At 26.6% G+C, this 15,758-nt stretch overlaps 2 protein-coding genes across 2 annotated transcripts in view; one reads left to right on the forward strand and one right to left on the reverse strand.

Moving 5' to 3' along the window:
- Positions 1-15,758, reverse strand: part of LOC145287984 (propionyl-CoA carboxylase beta chain, mitochondrial-like) — an 84,568-nt gene that overhangs the window by 27,259 nt on the left and 41,551 nt on the right. Inside the window, exon 9 of the mRNA XM_080135980.1 lies at positions 2,444-2,510. Within this exon, the coding sequence (XP_079992106.1) occupies positions 2,444-2,510 (67 nt within the window). The remainder of the gene's footprint in view (positions 1-2,443; positions 2,511-15,758) is intronic.
- LOC145287985 (beta-1,4-galactosyltransferase galt-1-like) lies at positions 9,595-11,471 on the forward strand. The gene has a single exon (XM_080135981.1). It carries the CDS (start codon positions 9,732-9,734, stop codon positions 11,163-11,165), a length of 1,434 nt encoding a protein of 477 aa, XP_079992107.1. The 5' UTR covers positions 9,595-9,731; the 3' UTR covers positions 11,166-11,471.

Raw genomic sequence — 15,758 nt, forward strand, 5'->3', positions numbered from 1 at the left:
ACAGCCTCCATACAGGTAGAATGGTGTAGCACAAGTTCATTTTAACAATCAAAGTCATTTTATTTTTTTCAAAATTATCCAGAATCTAAATAAACTATTAGTTTAACCTTTAAAAAAAAGGTTATATTGTACGTATTGGTTTTGGACTGAAGATCTCAAAAAAAAAAAATTTCATTTCATTGAGTAGTTTTTGTTTTTTTTACAGCAGAAAAACATGTTTTTATGAGAGCGCATTGAAGTCAGCCATTATGGAATTTTTAGACCACAACTGACTTCAATATGGTTGCCTTCAAGTCTAACATAAACAAGTTTTTGATGAGCCCTTCCATATAAGTTAACAAATTTACCAAATTTCTTTTACTAACGATTACTATATTGTCCAATTTCTACTGTAAACTCTTTAACCCTTATCTTCGAGTGGCTTCTTGGCCTTGATAAGTGGTGATGCCTATGTAAAAAAAAAAAAAGTTGATGCCGTAGATTCATGTAAGTAGATATCACAAACTACACAACTTAGTGTAGTGAAATTCTTTTCAATTTCAGTTTTTTATAACATATTTTATGATAGCTAATTTTTTTTTTTTTTTAATTCAATTTATTTAGCAAAAAAATAAAACAATTGTGCTTCAATGCCATGTAGAAAAACTGGTAAAAACTTACAGAGAAGAGGACATTTTTGTATGTTTTGAAAGGTAATGAGATTTTGCCAATGTTATTTCTTCTATTATAATTAATTTTCATTTCCCACAAGGTGACATGATACACTTGTAAAAAATTTTCACTGGTTTGCATTTTTAGTATACACCATGAAAATTAGCTTCTGGATCACTAGCACACAAAACAGCAAATTTTTTAATTTCCAACAAACATTGAATGGTCATAATTTGGTGGCTAATTGTACTACTAAAATAAAATTGGGGTACTTGTACAGTTTAATCAAGACATTCAAAAATGAAAATATCAAAAAAAGCTTATGTTGTATGTATCGGTTTTGGACTGAAGATCTTCGAAAAAAAATCCATTTGATTTGATTGAGTAGTTTTTTTGCTTGTTTTTTTTTTACAGCGGAAAAACACGTTTTTATGAGAGCACATTGAAGTCAGCCATTATGGAATTTTTAGAACATGCCACGGGGAGATAACTCAATGTAAAGCACCGACATTCCCTCCCGATCTTTAATACTAGCTTTTCTTTCTAAAAATCGAACCTTTTGCTCAGTATCATAACAAATTGGGGGGTTTTTTTCGCTGTAAAAAAAAAAAAAAAAAAAAAAAAACTACTTGATGAAATTAAGTGAATTTTTTCAGAGGACTTTGTTCCATAACGGATACGTAAAATATAAACTTTTTTCGATATTTTCGTTTTTTAATGTCTTGATTAAACTATACAAGTACCAAAATTGGTATCACTGTTTTTGGAAAGGTGGATATACTCACATTAAAAGGTTTTAAATATAATGAAATTCAAATGTTGAATCTGGATACTTATTGTAAGTGTGTCATAATACACAATTTTGAACCCATTCTAAGCCTATAATCCTACAATGAATTAAATACTAATTTAATTGGCATATTTTTAAAGCGCAAAAGATATTTTTCAGTTAATATTAAAGTGTAAAATCTTACAGAATAATTTTTTTTTGGTACTTGTACAGTTTAATCAAGACATTAAAAAAATGAAAATATCGAAAAAAGTTTTTAAATTGTACGTATCCGTTATGGAATTAAGTTTTCCGAAAAAAAATTTCACTTAATTTCATCAAGTAGTTTTCGTTTTACAGCGAAAAAATAATTTGTTATGATACCGAGCAAAAGGTTCGATTCTTAGGAAGAAAAGCTAGTATTAAAGATGGGGAGGGAGTGTTGGCGCTTTAACTGGAGTTATCTCCTTGTGGTGTGTTCTAAACTCCAAACAAAAATTAAAATATTCCAAGACGTCTGCCTTCAACGTGCTCTCATAAAAACATGTTTTTCTGCCGTAAAAAAAAAACTACTCGATCAAATTAAGTGAAATTTTTTTTCAGAGATCTTCAATTCAAAACGGATATGTACAATATAACCTTTTTTTTCGATATTTTTTAATGTCTTGATTAAACTGTACAAGTACCTTTGTTTTTACCAGAAGGCAACTGAAAACTAAAATAATTTACTTTTTCTTTTGAGGAATAAAAAAGATTTTATGATGCGTGATAATTTAAAGTCAACAGAACTTTTTTCAAAAAGAAATTTTAAATTGTCAACATCTTAACTTTATTTAGTCTCTTATTTTAATGGAGACACATTTAATTTTTCATTCTTGAAACTTATGAAATAGACTTAAAAACTGCTATTAGTTGTTCGCACAAAAGCTGATAATAGTAACAAATATTGTTAAGATTTTTTTTTTAATGAAGGAAATTTCAATGAAGTTCTATAAATGCACAAGAAAAAACAATATATCTTACCAGATACGGTTGTGTGTGTTTTTGCTCCGCCCAATTCTTCTTGTGTAACATCTTCATTTGTAACAGACTAAGAATTAAAAAAAAAGTAAAATAAATTCTTCTTTTGCACTCTTGATTTTGTACGTAAATATTTGATATATAAATATCAATATATTTAAATAAACCAAAGAGAAAAAATATTATAAAATTGACAAATATTTTAATAATAAAAAGATTGTTTTTATTTTTTAAAATATTCAGAGAATGAAAAAACAAGAAACACTTGATTGTGATTAGTAGCAGGCCGTGGCGAGCATAAAGAGTGCTACTTAATTTAACATAAAATAATCCCCCACTTTCGGGTTATTATAATGTTTTGGGACTATTTGAATGGTAAACTTTGATGCTACATATTAACCATTGCTTTCTTTGCTATGGGAGATAAATTCTGTGCCTTGTATTTTTAAGGCAATTTTGCGTGGTTTTATGAGTTTGCCAGTCAGAAATCGAGTTAAAGATAAAAAAAAAAATTAGTTAACTCCCCTAAAAAGTTAGAATGGCCCCAAAATGCAAATCGCTTTACGTTTAATTTATATGTTAAACTAACCACCCACTTTAAATTTTTAAATATTTTTCAGGGTGTTAACATGTAATCACCTAAAATGAGTGGAATCTCATGGGGGCGAGATACCTGAGAGACCTTATCTACTCTTAAATATAGATATAATTTCTCTTTAATTTGACAAACTTCTTAATGTTCTCACGTTATGTATTGTAATTCAAGATTTTGACAAATTTGTGAGATTTTCATCTACGTTTCCCTCGTACCAGTTTTTCCTATTTATCCACTTTAGCTATTTTTACCTAAATTCATGGGTTTCAGTAAAAATGTACAACCAAAATTATTCCCAATCAATGTACGACTGACTGCTCTTGTTGTTTGTCATATAGAAACAATGTGTAAAGTTGCTTGAATCAGCAGCAGCCGATTGGACAATTTAGTTATGCTTGAAGTTGCTGATTTGCTCTTAAAGCAACTTCAAGACGAATGATCTACTAGATTTGTCAGCGCAAAATATTGTAAAAATCTGTTGTGGTATTATTAAAATAAACAATGAAATGAATTTACTCACAAGTTTCAGCCGAGTTTTTTTTTATTTTTGGCAAATATATTTTTAGATTCATATAAAAAGTATTTACAAAAATAAATTATTTTTTAAAAAATATTAAGCAGAAAGTGAATAGGTGAATAGATACATAAGTATTATTTTTTTTTTTACATAAGCATACATTTATTTACATAATGAACTTCTTAAAGGCTGAAACAATTATTTTTTACAATTCTGTGTGCCACATTAAAAATCTTCTTTTTTTTTCCAATTCCGTTAAAAATTTTTGTAAAAAAAATAAACAAGTTTATTTTTTTAAATTAGTCATGTTTTGATTTTACTAATTATGCATGACTAAAATTTAAACATTATTTTATGTACGTCTAATTAAATCCTAAAATTGAGACAATAATTTGATACACTGTATTGGAAAAAAATAATTTTCAGTCGTTAAGGGTTTATTTAATCGAAGTAAATTTGATAGTTCCAAGTTTAATTTAAAAAAACAAAATACAAACACTAGTCAATAATAATAACTGTTAAAAAATGTTTGAGAAAACTTTAAAAAATGACTTTTCTTTTTTTTTTTTTTTTTTTTTTTTTGAGAAATGAGCCAGAGTTGCATTACAATACAACTGACTTTTTTGTCAATTCTAATAAGTTACAATGGTAGCTTCCAAATGATACAGTCGAAATTACCTGAATATTACTGAATCATTAAAAAAAAACAATTTTAATCATGTTAGCAGGTGAAAAATGCCACCATCTTTGTTTAATTTAATTACCTCCTTGGTGAACTCTCCTGTGTTTTAAGATCATTTTCATCAAATTCTATTTTTTATTTTCTTTAATAAATAATTTTCTCCCTTATCAATTTTCATAATTTTTGGATATAATCATCTTAAAAATACAAGGAATACGTAGATACCATTGTTTTCATGGGAAATTCAGTTTTACAATTTCTGAAAATCTCGTCCAAAATCTGTAGAAGCGCCAGATTTTCTAGTGTTACATTGTTATTGTGTTACAAAATTCAAATTTTAAAGAAAAAGTCACTTATAAAATTTAATTTGTCAAAAAAAACAAAAAAACTTTCGGCTGAAAATTGTGACTAACTGAATTCGTTTTGTTTTTTTATTTCAATAATAAAGAAATAAATTTGTTTATTATCATTTTTTTTTTTTTTACAAAGATTAAAAAAATTTTAAAGTGGCACACTGGGTTGAAAAAAAGTCTGTCGTTAGGAATTTGACAAAAATAATCGTGACTGTGCCTAAAATCGTGTTATTGTTTATTTTAATAACATTTCTTTTGATCTAACGGACTCAGTAGATCGGTCGTGTAAGAGAGAATATTTAATAAAAATTGGGGTTTTCTTTAGTAAATATCTTTTTAGGTATGGACTTATAAAGATATTTGCCAAAAATAACCTCTTGAAACTTCTGAGTAAATTTGTTCTATTTTTTATTAGTTTTAGGATATTTGACGCTGATGGACCCAATTGATCACTTAAGTCAAAGTTGCTTTAATCAGCAGCAGCAATTAAGTCATACATTGATCGTACATAATTTTTAGTTGTACATTTTTAGTAAAAGTATAAGTTCATTAATTCCATTAATCTTTCAACCTTGCCAAAATTGTCTAGTATTTCGGGCATTTAATTTACAATAATGCTCTTGAATTCATAAATGTTGCCGTAAATAAAAATAAAATCATGATAAATGAATTTTCGGTGGATATGTACATACAAAAATGTATGCTGAAGTTCCTCAAAAGTTTGGTAAGTTATTTTTATTTATTTATTCATCCTCTTTTTTCTGTTGGAAATTCTTTATTGCCAGCTTTTTTAAATCGTCGGTAATAATCGGATAAATCAGTTTCATCAGAGTTATATTGCTCACAAACATCTTTTTGGTAAATTTTTACAATGTAACCCAGCGTCTTTTAACACCTAAAAAAAAATGAAGATCTACTGTTTTTTATCCTAATACGTTTAAACAGCCTTCATAAATAATATGAAAGAAGAAATTTTGAAAAAAAAACACAAAATTTAACATTTTAGAGTGATCCTCCACTCTAAAATGTTAAAGTTCACAGACACACGAAGTCTGCAGTCCAGGTGTTTGATTTACCATCCGCACGTTTCCAAACAGTACATATTGATATTGTTGGCCCGTTACGCGCAATGAGTCAGATCCTTACCTCAGTCCATACAAATATTTGCTGACTTGTATCGATCATGCAACTCGCTGGATCGAAGTACAGCCAATGATCGAAATAACTGCGCAGTCGGTAGCAGAGGCATTTATCAATGTCTGGATATCTCAATTTGGAGTTCCATTGCATGTTGTAACTGACAGAGGTAGCCAATTTGAGAGCGAATTTTTCAAGAGTTGGCCAAGGTAGTAGGTTTTTACCGATTGAGAACAACTTCGTATCATCCTCAAAGTAATGGGATGATTGAAAGAGCACATCGTCCCTTAAGGCAGCGATAATAGCGCGAAAAGAATCCTGGATGAAAGCGATACCAGTGATCCTACTAGGTATACGCAGCACCCCTAATGAATCAGGTTTTTCACCTTTTACCACTGTTACTGGAGCACCAATATTGATTCCTCATCAGCTGATACACAAGCAGAGAGTAGAAAAAGAAACTCCAGTTAACAACAAGTATGTAATTTGTGTGAATGGATGTCCCAAATTGATGTACTCAACGATGGAAAAGGATTTATCCATGGAAATGCAAAATCTTTTATATCGAAAACCTTACTTTCCTGTGAGAAAGTATGGTTAAGGGTTGATCGAGTTAGGAAACCATTAGAAGCACCGTACTCAGGTCCTTATAAAGTTTTGACTCGATCAGATAAACACTTCCAGATCGATATGAATAACGGTACTCATGCACACATATCAATCGATAGGTTAAAACCGTTTACAGAGCCAACTAGCAGTAATAAAACTAGAGTGACCGAGAAAGCACAGATAGTTACTACTAATGATAAGGATGTCAGAACAGATGATACCGATAAGGTAGAGAGTAAAATTGCTGGTAGCATGCATAAATCTAGATCAGGAAGAAAAGTGACATGGAAAAAGAAAAATGAATATTTTTATTTTTAAACAGAAGTAAACATAGTAGTAATTCTAAGGATATTAACTAACCCCGTTACTGGAGGGGGACTCGTGTAGTGAAGCCAAAACTACTATTTCTCCATTACATGTCTCTTTCTCTCTACTCTTCCCTTTCCCCCTTCCTTCCTTCCTCCTTTCCTCAAAAATGTGACCAGAGGTTGTAACCAATCAGGACGGAGAACAGTTCTGGTGGGAAAGACAAAAAGAGAGATACAAAAGTGTTGGAAGCAAAAAGACAGAGACGCGAGTCGTTCCAGAGTCAGGAAACAAAAATGAAAATCACAAACTTTCTATAACCCGATACCACTTGTACGCTGAAATGAACATAAAACCGTTTTGTTTGGAAGTTCCTTTGTTTCTTTATTATTATTCCCAGGTCGGTTTCTTATTAATTTCGACGACTCCCCAAAAGGGGGACCTGCCGAAATGGTGACCTACCCAACAAGAATTACATTATGGTAACCGCCATAACTTTTCACATGGGGGTTCAGTTTTCAATTATAACGTTGTACTAAATTTAACACGATATTTGTGATCACGATGAATAGATAGATAGATAGATAGATAGGTGTGTCAGAAATTTCGTGAAAAATAATGAATAATTCCACCCATCTTTCCAAGCTTATAACTCCTCAAAAAATGTAATTCAAGTCCTAATATTTTTTTCAATTAAAGGAGCAAGGACCAAGGTTTCATTAAAAAAAGACAAAAAAAAAAAAAAAACAAACAACGTGGGTTTTTTTAAAAGGTTTTAAACTTCGGACTTTATAGGTAAATTTCTAAAAAAACACTACTTTTTTTGTTTTAAATTTGAATATATTATTTATTGACCTTTTCTCTTCAATTTGTGACATATAACACTTTGGTGAGTAAATTAATTATTTACTTTTTAATAGACATTTCAAAATGGGAGGCGTGAATTAATTCGACCCCCTGTCTTTCCAAGCTTATAACTACTCGAAAAATGTAATTCAAGCCCTATTTTTTTTTCAATTAAAGGAGCAAGGTTTCATTTAAAAAAAAAAACAAAAGAAAAAACAAACAACGTGGTTTAAAAAAAAAAAAGGTTTTAAACTTCGAACTTTACAGGTAAATTTCTAAAAAACACTATTTTTTTTTTTAAATTTAAATATATTATTTATTGACCTTTCTTCTTCAATTTGTGATATATAACACTTTGGTGAGTAAATTAATTATTTACTTTTTAATAGACACTTGAAAATGGGGGGGGGCGTGAATTTAAAAAAAAAACGTTTGTCTAAAATATTATATTCGGTTTATTGGAAAGAGCATAAAGTTTCACATTGACCCTGAAAATATCGTAAAAATAGAATCAATAGAAAAATTTTGATAGATTTTTAAAGTTTAAAAATTGAAAAATATTGAGTTCGTAAAATTCATTACTGTTTTATAAAAAATAAAAATTTCTATTACTTTTCAAACAATTTTAATAGTTTATTTTGGAAGTATAATCCATAAAGAAAATAAACAAACCACTTTTAAAAGAGAAATTACGAGTTTTTTATATTTTATTCGCTGTTTTGTGTTAGGGGTGTCAAAAATTCCTACAAAAATTCTGATACACCTAATAGATAGATAGATAGATAGATAGATAGATAGATGGATACATACATAGATGAGAGAGGAAGGGGGGGGTAAAGAAATCTTCCTTTTTTTTTTTTTTTAACCCCTCCGTTCTAACCCCTACCTTCCGGTCACATCAGAGAGAGTTGCCATTTTTTTCATCGTGGTCACAAATACCGTGTTCAATTTAGTACAACGTTATAATTGAAAACTGAACTCCCACGTGAAAAGTTATGAAAATTTTTTTTTTTCATAATCTGAAACTTAGTCTGTAATCGCTGATATTAACAGGAAAAGATTTTTTTTTTTTTTTTTTTTTAAGTGAAAATTGTGGAATTTAGAGGGGGGGCACTCTCTATAACGTCCGCCTTTATGGGTGTTTTTTGTTCTAAAATGTTCAATTTTATGGAGGGTTTTTTTTTTTTTTTTTTTTTTTTTTCAAAATTTTTCCTTTCAAATTATTTATAAATGCCGTTAAAACAGATTAGGGAAAAAAAGAAAAAAAAAATAGATCTTAATTTTTTTTTTTTTTTTTTTTAGGGGTTAAAAGAAAAAAATGAAAAATAAACTTTTTTTTTTTAGCAAGAATAATCGTCAACGGAAAACGTAAACAAAGTTGAGAAGGAAAAAATGGCCGACACAGTGAACTTAAAAGGGGAGATAACTCAAAATATTCATCTTTTAAGTGTTTTCGAGTACAGGAGAGTTCACACGTGTTCAATTGTGTAGTAGAAGGAGACGATATATTCAGAAATAAGAAAATGCTTCTTTTCTGTTTAGGGAGAGGAGGTGGGGGGCAGTGGTCGTATAATCTTCGGATTGTTTAATCAAAATCCGAAGACAGCAGACACAAAGTAATTCTGTTATGTTTGTTTGTTTGTTACATATGTGAAATTAATAGTCGTTGGTTTTAATAATAATTCCACCGACAACTAACAAGTATTTTCCTACATCGACTGCGAGATTTTTACAAAACTTTATCAACTTTATAACATGCCTTCAATTCTTCAACGATACCAGATTATTATTTTTATTTATTTTTTTTTATGTGAGAACCGGATTCTGGTAGAAAATTCTCCGTATTCTATATTGGCAAGAATTACAATTTTTTAAAACAACGTACGGAGCAATGCTCCGTCGGAGCATACCTTTTACTCATACCATATATGATTAAAGTTTTAAAAACTAAAATTTAAAATAAAAAAATAAAAAAGCGCCGCAAGCTTTAGGAAAGGAAACCATAAAAAAGAAAAAATTCTTTTTCATTTCTCACGACTGAAAAATATCTTCAGAATTATTTCAAATTCTGTTGTTTTTGTTTTTCTTTATTTAATATAAATGGACATTTTGCAAAAATTAGCAAGAAAAAATACATAATAATAATAACATATATATAATATATATTAAAATAATATATAATAATGAATTGTAGTGATAATTTTTTATGCAAATAATTAAACACCATTTAAATAATCCCAACTTGTATGCTAATCATGAGATATTATTTGTTGTTGATAGTTTTGTTATTATATTGCATAATCTTAACTTTGCTCCATTCCTATATTACTAAAATATCAAAACGTTCAGAATACAAATTAGATAACTCCCCTACTGAGAAGGGAAAACATGTAATAAAAAATGGTGAAACTGAACTAAACATAAAAACAAGAGATGATATAAAAAAAAGATTGGAACAGACAGAAACTGATTCGCGAATAAGGATTAAATACAATGAAGGTAAGATTTTGAATACAAAAAACAAACAAAGATCAAACAAATATGATTTCAAAATTAATTCAGGGAGTTTTCAAAATATTTCTGGAGTATTCATTCTGTCAGCCTTTTATGATGGTAGAACAACTCCGAATTTGGTAAGAGTAATAACGCTTGAAGAGAAAACTGAGAATCGCCAGTTGCTGTGCTGGTTCAAGAAAGAATCTTTCCTATTTTTGTCAAATGCAGAACGATACAAAATGAGTGAGAATCATGGAAGAACATTTGAAGGCAGAATTAATTCATGCCCCGTACCAACATGGTTACTTGTTGCACCAAAAGTAGTTTTTATTTCCGTGGGAATTACAAATTTTAAGGCAACAAGCTTTTTGAAATTGGATTTAATTTCACTTGCTAAAGAAAATAAACAAAGAAATTTTGGGATATGTATTCCGCCCATATTTGGATCCATTCCAATGAGCAAACTGATCCAATATTTTGAATTAACAAAAATTCTTGGTGCATCACATTTTCATCTGTATATTCAAAATGCATCGAGTAGTATACATTTTACACTGAACCATTATGCCAAACTAAATCTTGTAAGCTTCACACAATGGGAATTGCCGTCAACTGTGGTTGGAGATTCTATCTGGTACCATGGGCAACTTTTGGCCATTCAAGATTGTCTCTACAGAAACATGGCGCAATTTAAATACCTAGTATTTTTGGATTTGGATGAATTCATCATCCCACGCAAAACCTACAACTGGACCGACATGATTGTCTCAATAAAAAGCAAAACAAAAAATGCAGATCAATTCATTGGATTTTCATTTAAGAGTGCTTTCTTTGATCCATGGCAAATTCCTGATCCGTCCCAACAATTAAGCTACTTCCAGTATCTTGAACGCAGTAAAACACTAAGTAACATCCGTACCAAAGTGATGGTTGAAGCTGATAAAGTCTTTGAAATGGGGATTCATCACGTGAGCAAAACCATCTCAGATAAGTCAACAATAATCCAAGTCAATCCAAACATTGCAATTATTCAACACTACAGGTCATGTGTCACAGAATATGAGAACACAATGAAATGTGATCCAAAAGTAAGAGACACAATGATTCTTAAATATAGAAAGCAGCTTCAAGATTACTACAAGCATAGGTTGAAAGAAATATTTAAACAATTCAAGAACTACTAATGAGAATTACAGACTTTACATATATTCATTTTCATAGTTTTTCACAAAAATTACGAAAGGATTCTTCATTAGCTGAACAAATATTTCAATAAGACTGTTATAAAAATATGAATCTTCCATATGTAGACAAAATCTAATACTGAATGAAATTATGTGACTTCATTATCAACAGATAATGGTGATTCCAGACGCCAGCAATGAATGACTAACATTGAATGCAACAGACTTTCACCCACAAAATAATGAATAGGCAATGTTAAATCATACAAACTAATACAATTTACCATAAATTAAAAAAAAAAAAAAAACAAATATTGGCTGAAATAGTGAGTTAAAATATTTGAATTAAGAAAAGAAATTAAAGTGTTCAAATCACCTTTTCCAATTATGACTAATAAAAACTACATGATATATGACAAACATCAACAGAGTTTTCTTATCAAAGCTAATCCATGTAATACAACTATTAAAAAGAATTAGTTGATTAGTGTAACTGGAACAGAGAGATTGAGGTTTGCTAAATTTACTACAACTTTTTCTTTTTTTAAGTCTATTGTGGTGATTTTATTACTGTCATTGAAAATGTGAGATATTCTATAGAGCACATGTTGCATAAACAGAAAAAAGTGAATATTATGTAAAAAAAAAAAAATGCATCTTGATTAAATAAGAATCTACATACAAAAATATTATATCAGCCAATCAGAAGGCCAGAAAACATATACCTCTGCATATTAAAAAATAGATGTTTCAATTTATTCCAATTGAATTCATATTTAAACAGACATGGCAGTTTTAAAATCAGGCTCTCCCAGTTCAGCGAAAGAGATTGTCAAAAGGAAAATATGTACTAAACTCTCTGCATCAGCAAGAACTACAACAAATTTGTCCAAATGATTTCCACATAGAAAAAAACAAAGTTAACAGTTTTACTAAAAATCTGGGTCACTGTACTTGCTGCTAATGAAACTTTAAACTCTTAATATTATTTTGTTGTACAAGACGACTAAACGTAAAAACAAAAGAATGAAAGACATCTGAAAAAATGATTTTTCTTTTCTTTTAGACTTCAATGCAAGACTCAAATTTTCTCACTTTCCACCAATAGACTTTATTTTTTCAAAATTGTTAATTTGTCAATAAAAATTAAATATATATTTTTATATAGATTGCTATGTCGTTCATTTGATATTTGTTTATCTCTCTACAATTCTTGTCAATGAAGTGGAGAGCCAATGAAAATATTACATCCACAATAAGACAGGTTGGCAAGAAGCAACTGGAAAATCCTGACTTTACACTTTAAATGTGGACTAGACACAGTCTTTTAATGGAATGAATCAAATACTATCAAAAGAAGGGCAATTGTGAAAATCTATGGAATCACTGCCCTGTATAAATGTCAGATTATTAGAGTGATGAATGAAATCATCGCCACATGTCTTGCATCTTCTGGGGCCTCAAACACTAAAAGAAAAAAATGTTTCATTCTGACAGTTTAGAAGATTATTTTAGCTGAGCAAGAGATTCCCTACCATTACGACCAATATTTTTAAATAAGCATTAACTAAAATTCATGACCTGAAATAAAATCCTAATGTAAATTCTGAAAGGGAATAAGTTTAGGAGACTAAGCTATTGCTATCAACATATTAAAGCCTAATTAACTATATATAACATCACAAAAATAGATTTAGATGGCCATCAATGAGTCAGATTTTTTAAAATCTATGAGAATTGTCAATAATATTGACAAAGTATAAATTTAGATTGATATTCAAATATAGAAATTTAGATTGATATTCATATATAAAAATTTGGATTGATATTCATATATAAAAATTTGGATTGATATTCATATATAAAAATTTGGATTCATATTCATATATAAAAATTTGGATTCATATTCATATATAAAAATTTAGATTGATATTCATATTAATAAATTTGAATTCATATTCATATATAAAAATTTGGATTGATATTCATATATACAAATTTGGATTGATATTCATATATAAAAATTTAGATTCATATTCATATATAAAAATTTGGATTCATATTCATATATAAAAATTTGGATTCATATTCAAATATAAATATTTAGATTCATATTCATATATAACAATTTAGATTCATATTCATATATAAAAATTTAGATTCATATTCATATATAAAAATTTGAATTCATATTCAAATATAAAAATTTAGATTCATATTCATATATAAAAATTTAGATTCATATTCATATATAAAAATTTGGATTCATATTCATATATAAAAATTTAGATTCATATTCATATATAAAAATTTAGATTCATATTCATATATAAAAATTTGGATTCATATTCATATATAAAAATTTGGATTCATATTCATATATAAAAATTTGGATTCATATTCATATATAAAAATTTGGATTCATATTCATATATAAAAATTTGGATTCATATTCATATATAAAAATTTGGATTCATATTCAAATATAAAAATTTGGATTAATATTCAAATATAAAAATTTAGATTCATATTCATATATAAAAATTTGGATTCATATTCATATATAAAAAATTGGATTCATATTCAAATATAAAAATTTAGATTCATATTCATATATAACAATTTAGATTCATATTCATATATAAAAATTTGGATTCATATTCATATATAAAAATTTGGATTCATATTCATATATAAAAATTTAGATTCATATTCATATATAGAAATTTGGATTCATATTCATATATAAAAATTTGGATTCATATTCAAATATAAATATTTAGATTCATATTCATATATAACAATTTAGATTCATATTCAAATATAAAAATTTAGATTCATATTCATATATAAAAATTTAGATTCATATTCATATATAAAAATTTAGATTCATATTCAAATATAAAAATTTGGATTCATATACAAATATAAAAATTTGGATTCATATTCATATATAAAAATTTAGATTCATATTCAAATATAAAAATTTAGATTGATATTCATATATAAAAATTTGGATTCATATTCAAATATAAAAATTTAGATTGATATTCATATATAAAAATTTGGATTCATATTCATATATAAAAATTTGGATTCATATTCATATATAAAAATTTGGATTCATATTCATATATAAAAATTTGGATTCATATTCATATATAAAAATTTGGATTCATATTCATATATAAAAATTTGGATTCATATTCAAATATAAAAATTTGGATTCATATTCATATATAAAAATTTAGATTCATATTCATATATAAAAATTTAGATTGATATTCATATATAAAAATTTGGATTGATATTCATATATAAAAATTTGGATTAATATTCATATATAAAAATTTGGATTCATATTCATATATAAAAATTTGGATTCATATTCATATATAAAAATTTAGATTGATATTCATATATAAAAATTTGGATTGATATTCATATATAAAAATTTGGATTGATATTCATATATAAAAATTTGGATTGATATTCATATATAAAAATTTGGATTGATATTCATATATAAAAATTTGGATTCATATTCATATATAAAAATTTGAATTCATATTCATATATAAAAATTTAGATTGATATTCATATATAAAAATTTGGATTGATATTCATATATAAAAATTTAGATTCATATTCATATATAAAAATTTGGATTCATATTCATATATAAAAATTTGGATTCATATTCATATATAAAAATTTGGATTCATATTCAAATATAAATATTTAGATTCATATTCATATATAACAATTTAAATTCATATTCATATATAAAAATTTAGATTCATATTCATATATAAAAATTTGAATTCATATTCAAATATAAAAATTTAGATTCATATTCATATATAAAAATTTAGATTCATATTCATATATAAAAATTTGGATTCATATTCATATATAAAAATTTAGATTCATATTCATATATAAAAATTTAGATTCATATTCAAATATAAAAATTTAGATTCATATTCAAATATAAAAATTTAGATTCATATTCATATATAAAAATTTAGATTCATATTCATATATAAAAATTTGGATTGATATTCATATATAAAAATTTGGATTCATATTCATATATAAAAATTTGGATTCATATTCATATATAAAAATTTAGATTCATATTCATATATAAAAATTTAGATTCATATTCATATATAAAAATTTGGATTCATATTCATATATAAAAATTTGGATTCATATTCATATATAAAAATTTGGATTCATATTCATATATAAAAATTTGGATTCATATTCATATATAAAAATTTGGATTCATATTCATATATAAAAATTTGGATTCATATTCAAATATAAAAATTTGGATTCATATTCAAATATAAAAATTTAGATTCATATTCATATATAAAAATTTGGATTCATATTCAAATATAAAAATTTAGATTCATATTCATATATAACAATTTAGATTCATATTCATATATAAAAATTTGGATTCATATTCATATATAAAAATTTGGATTCATATTCAAATATAAAAATTTAGATTCATATTCATATATAAAAATTTAGATTCATATTCATATATAAAAATTTAGATTCATATTCAAATAT

This window comes from Euprymna scolopes, chromosome 11, assembly GCF_053919585.1.
Source record: "Euprymna scolopes isolate OS-2025 chromosome 11, ASM5391958v1, whole genome shotgun sequence".
In the NCBI taxonomy this organism is placed as follows: domain Eukaryota; kingdom Metazoa; phylum Mollusca; class Cephalopoda; order Sepiida; family Sepiolidae; genus Euprymna; species Euprymna scolopes.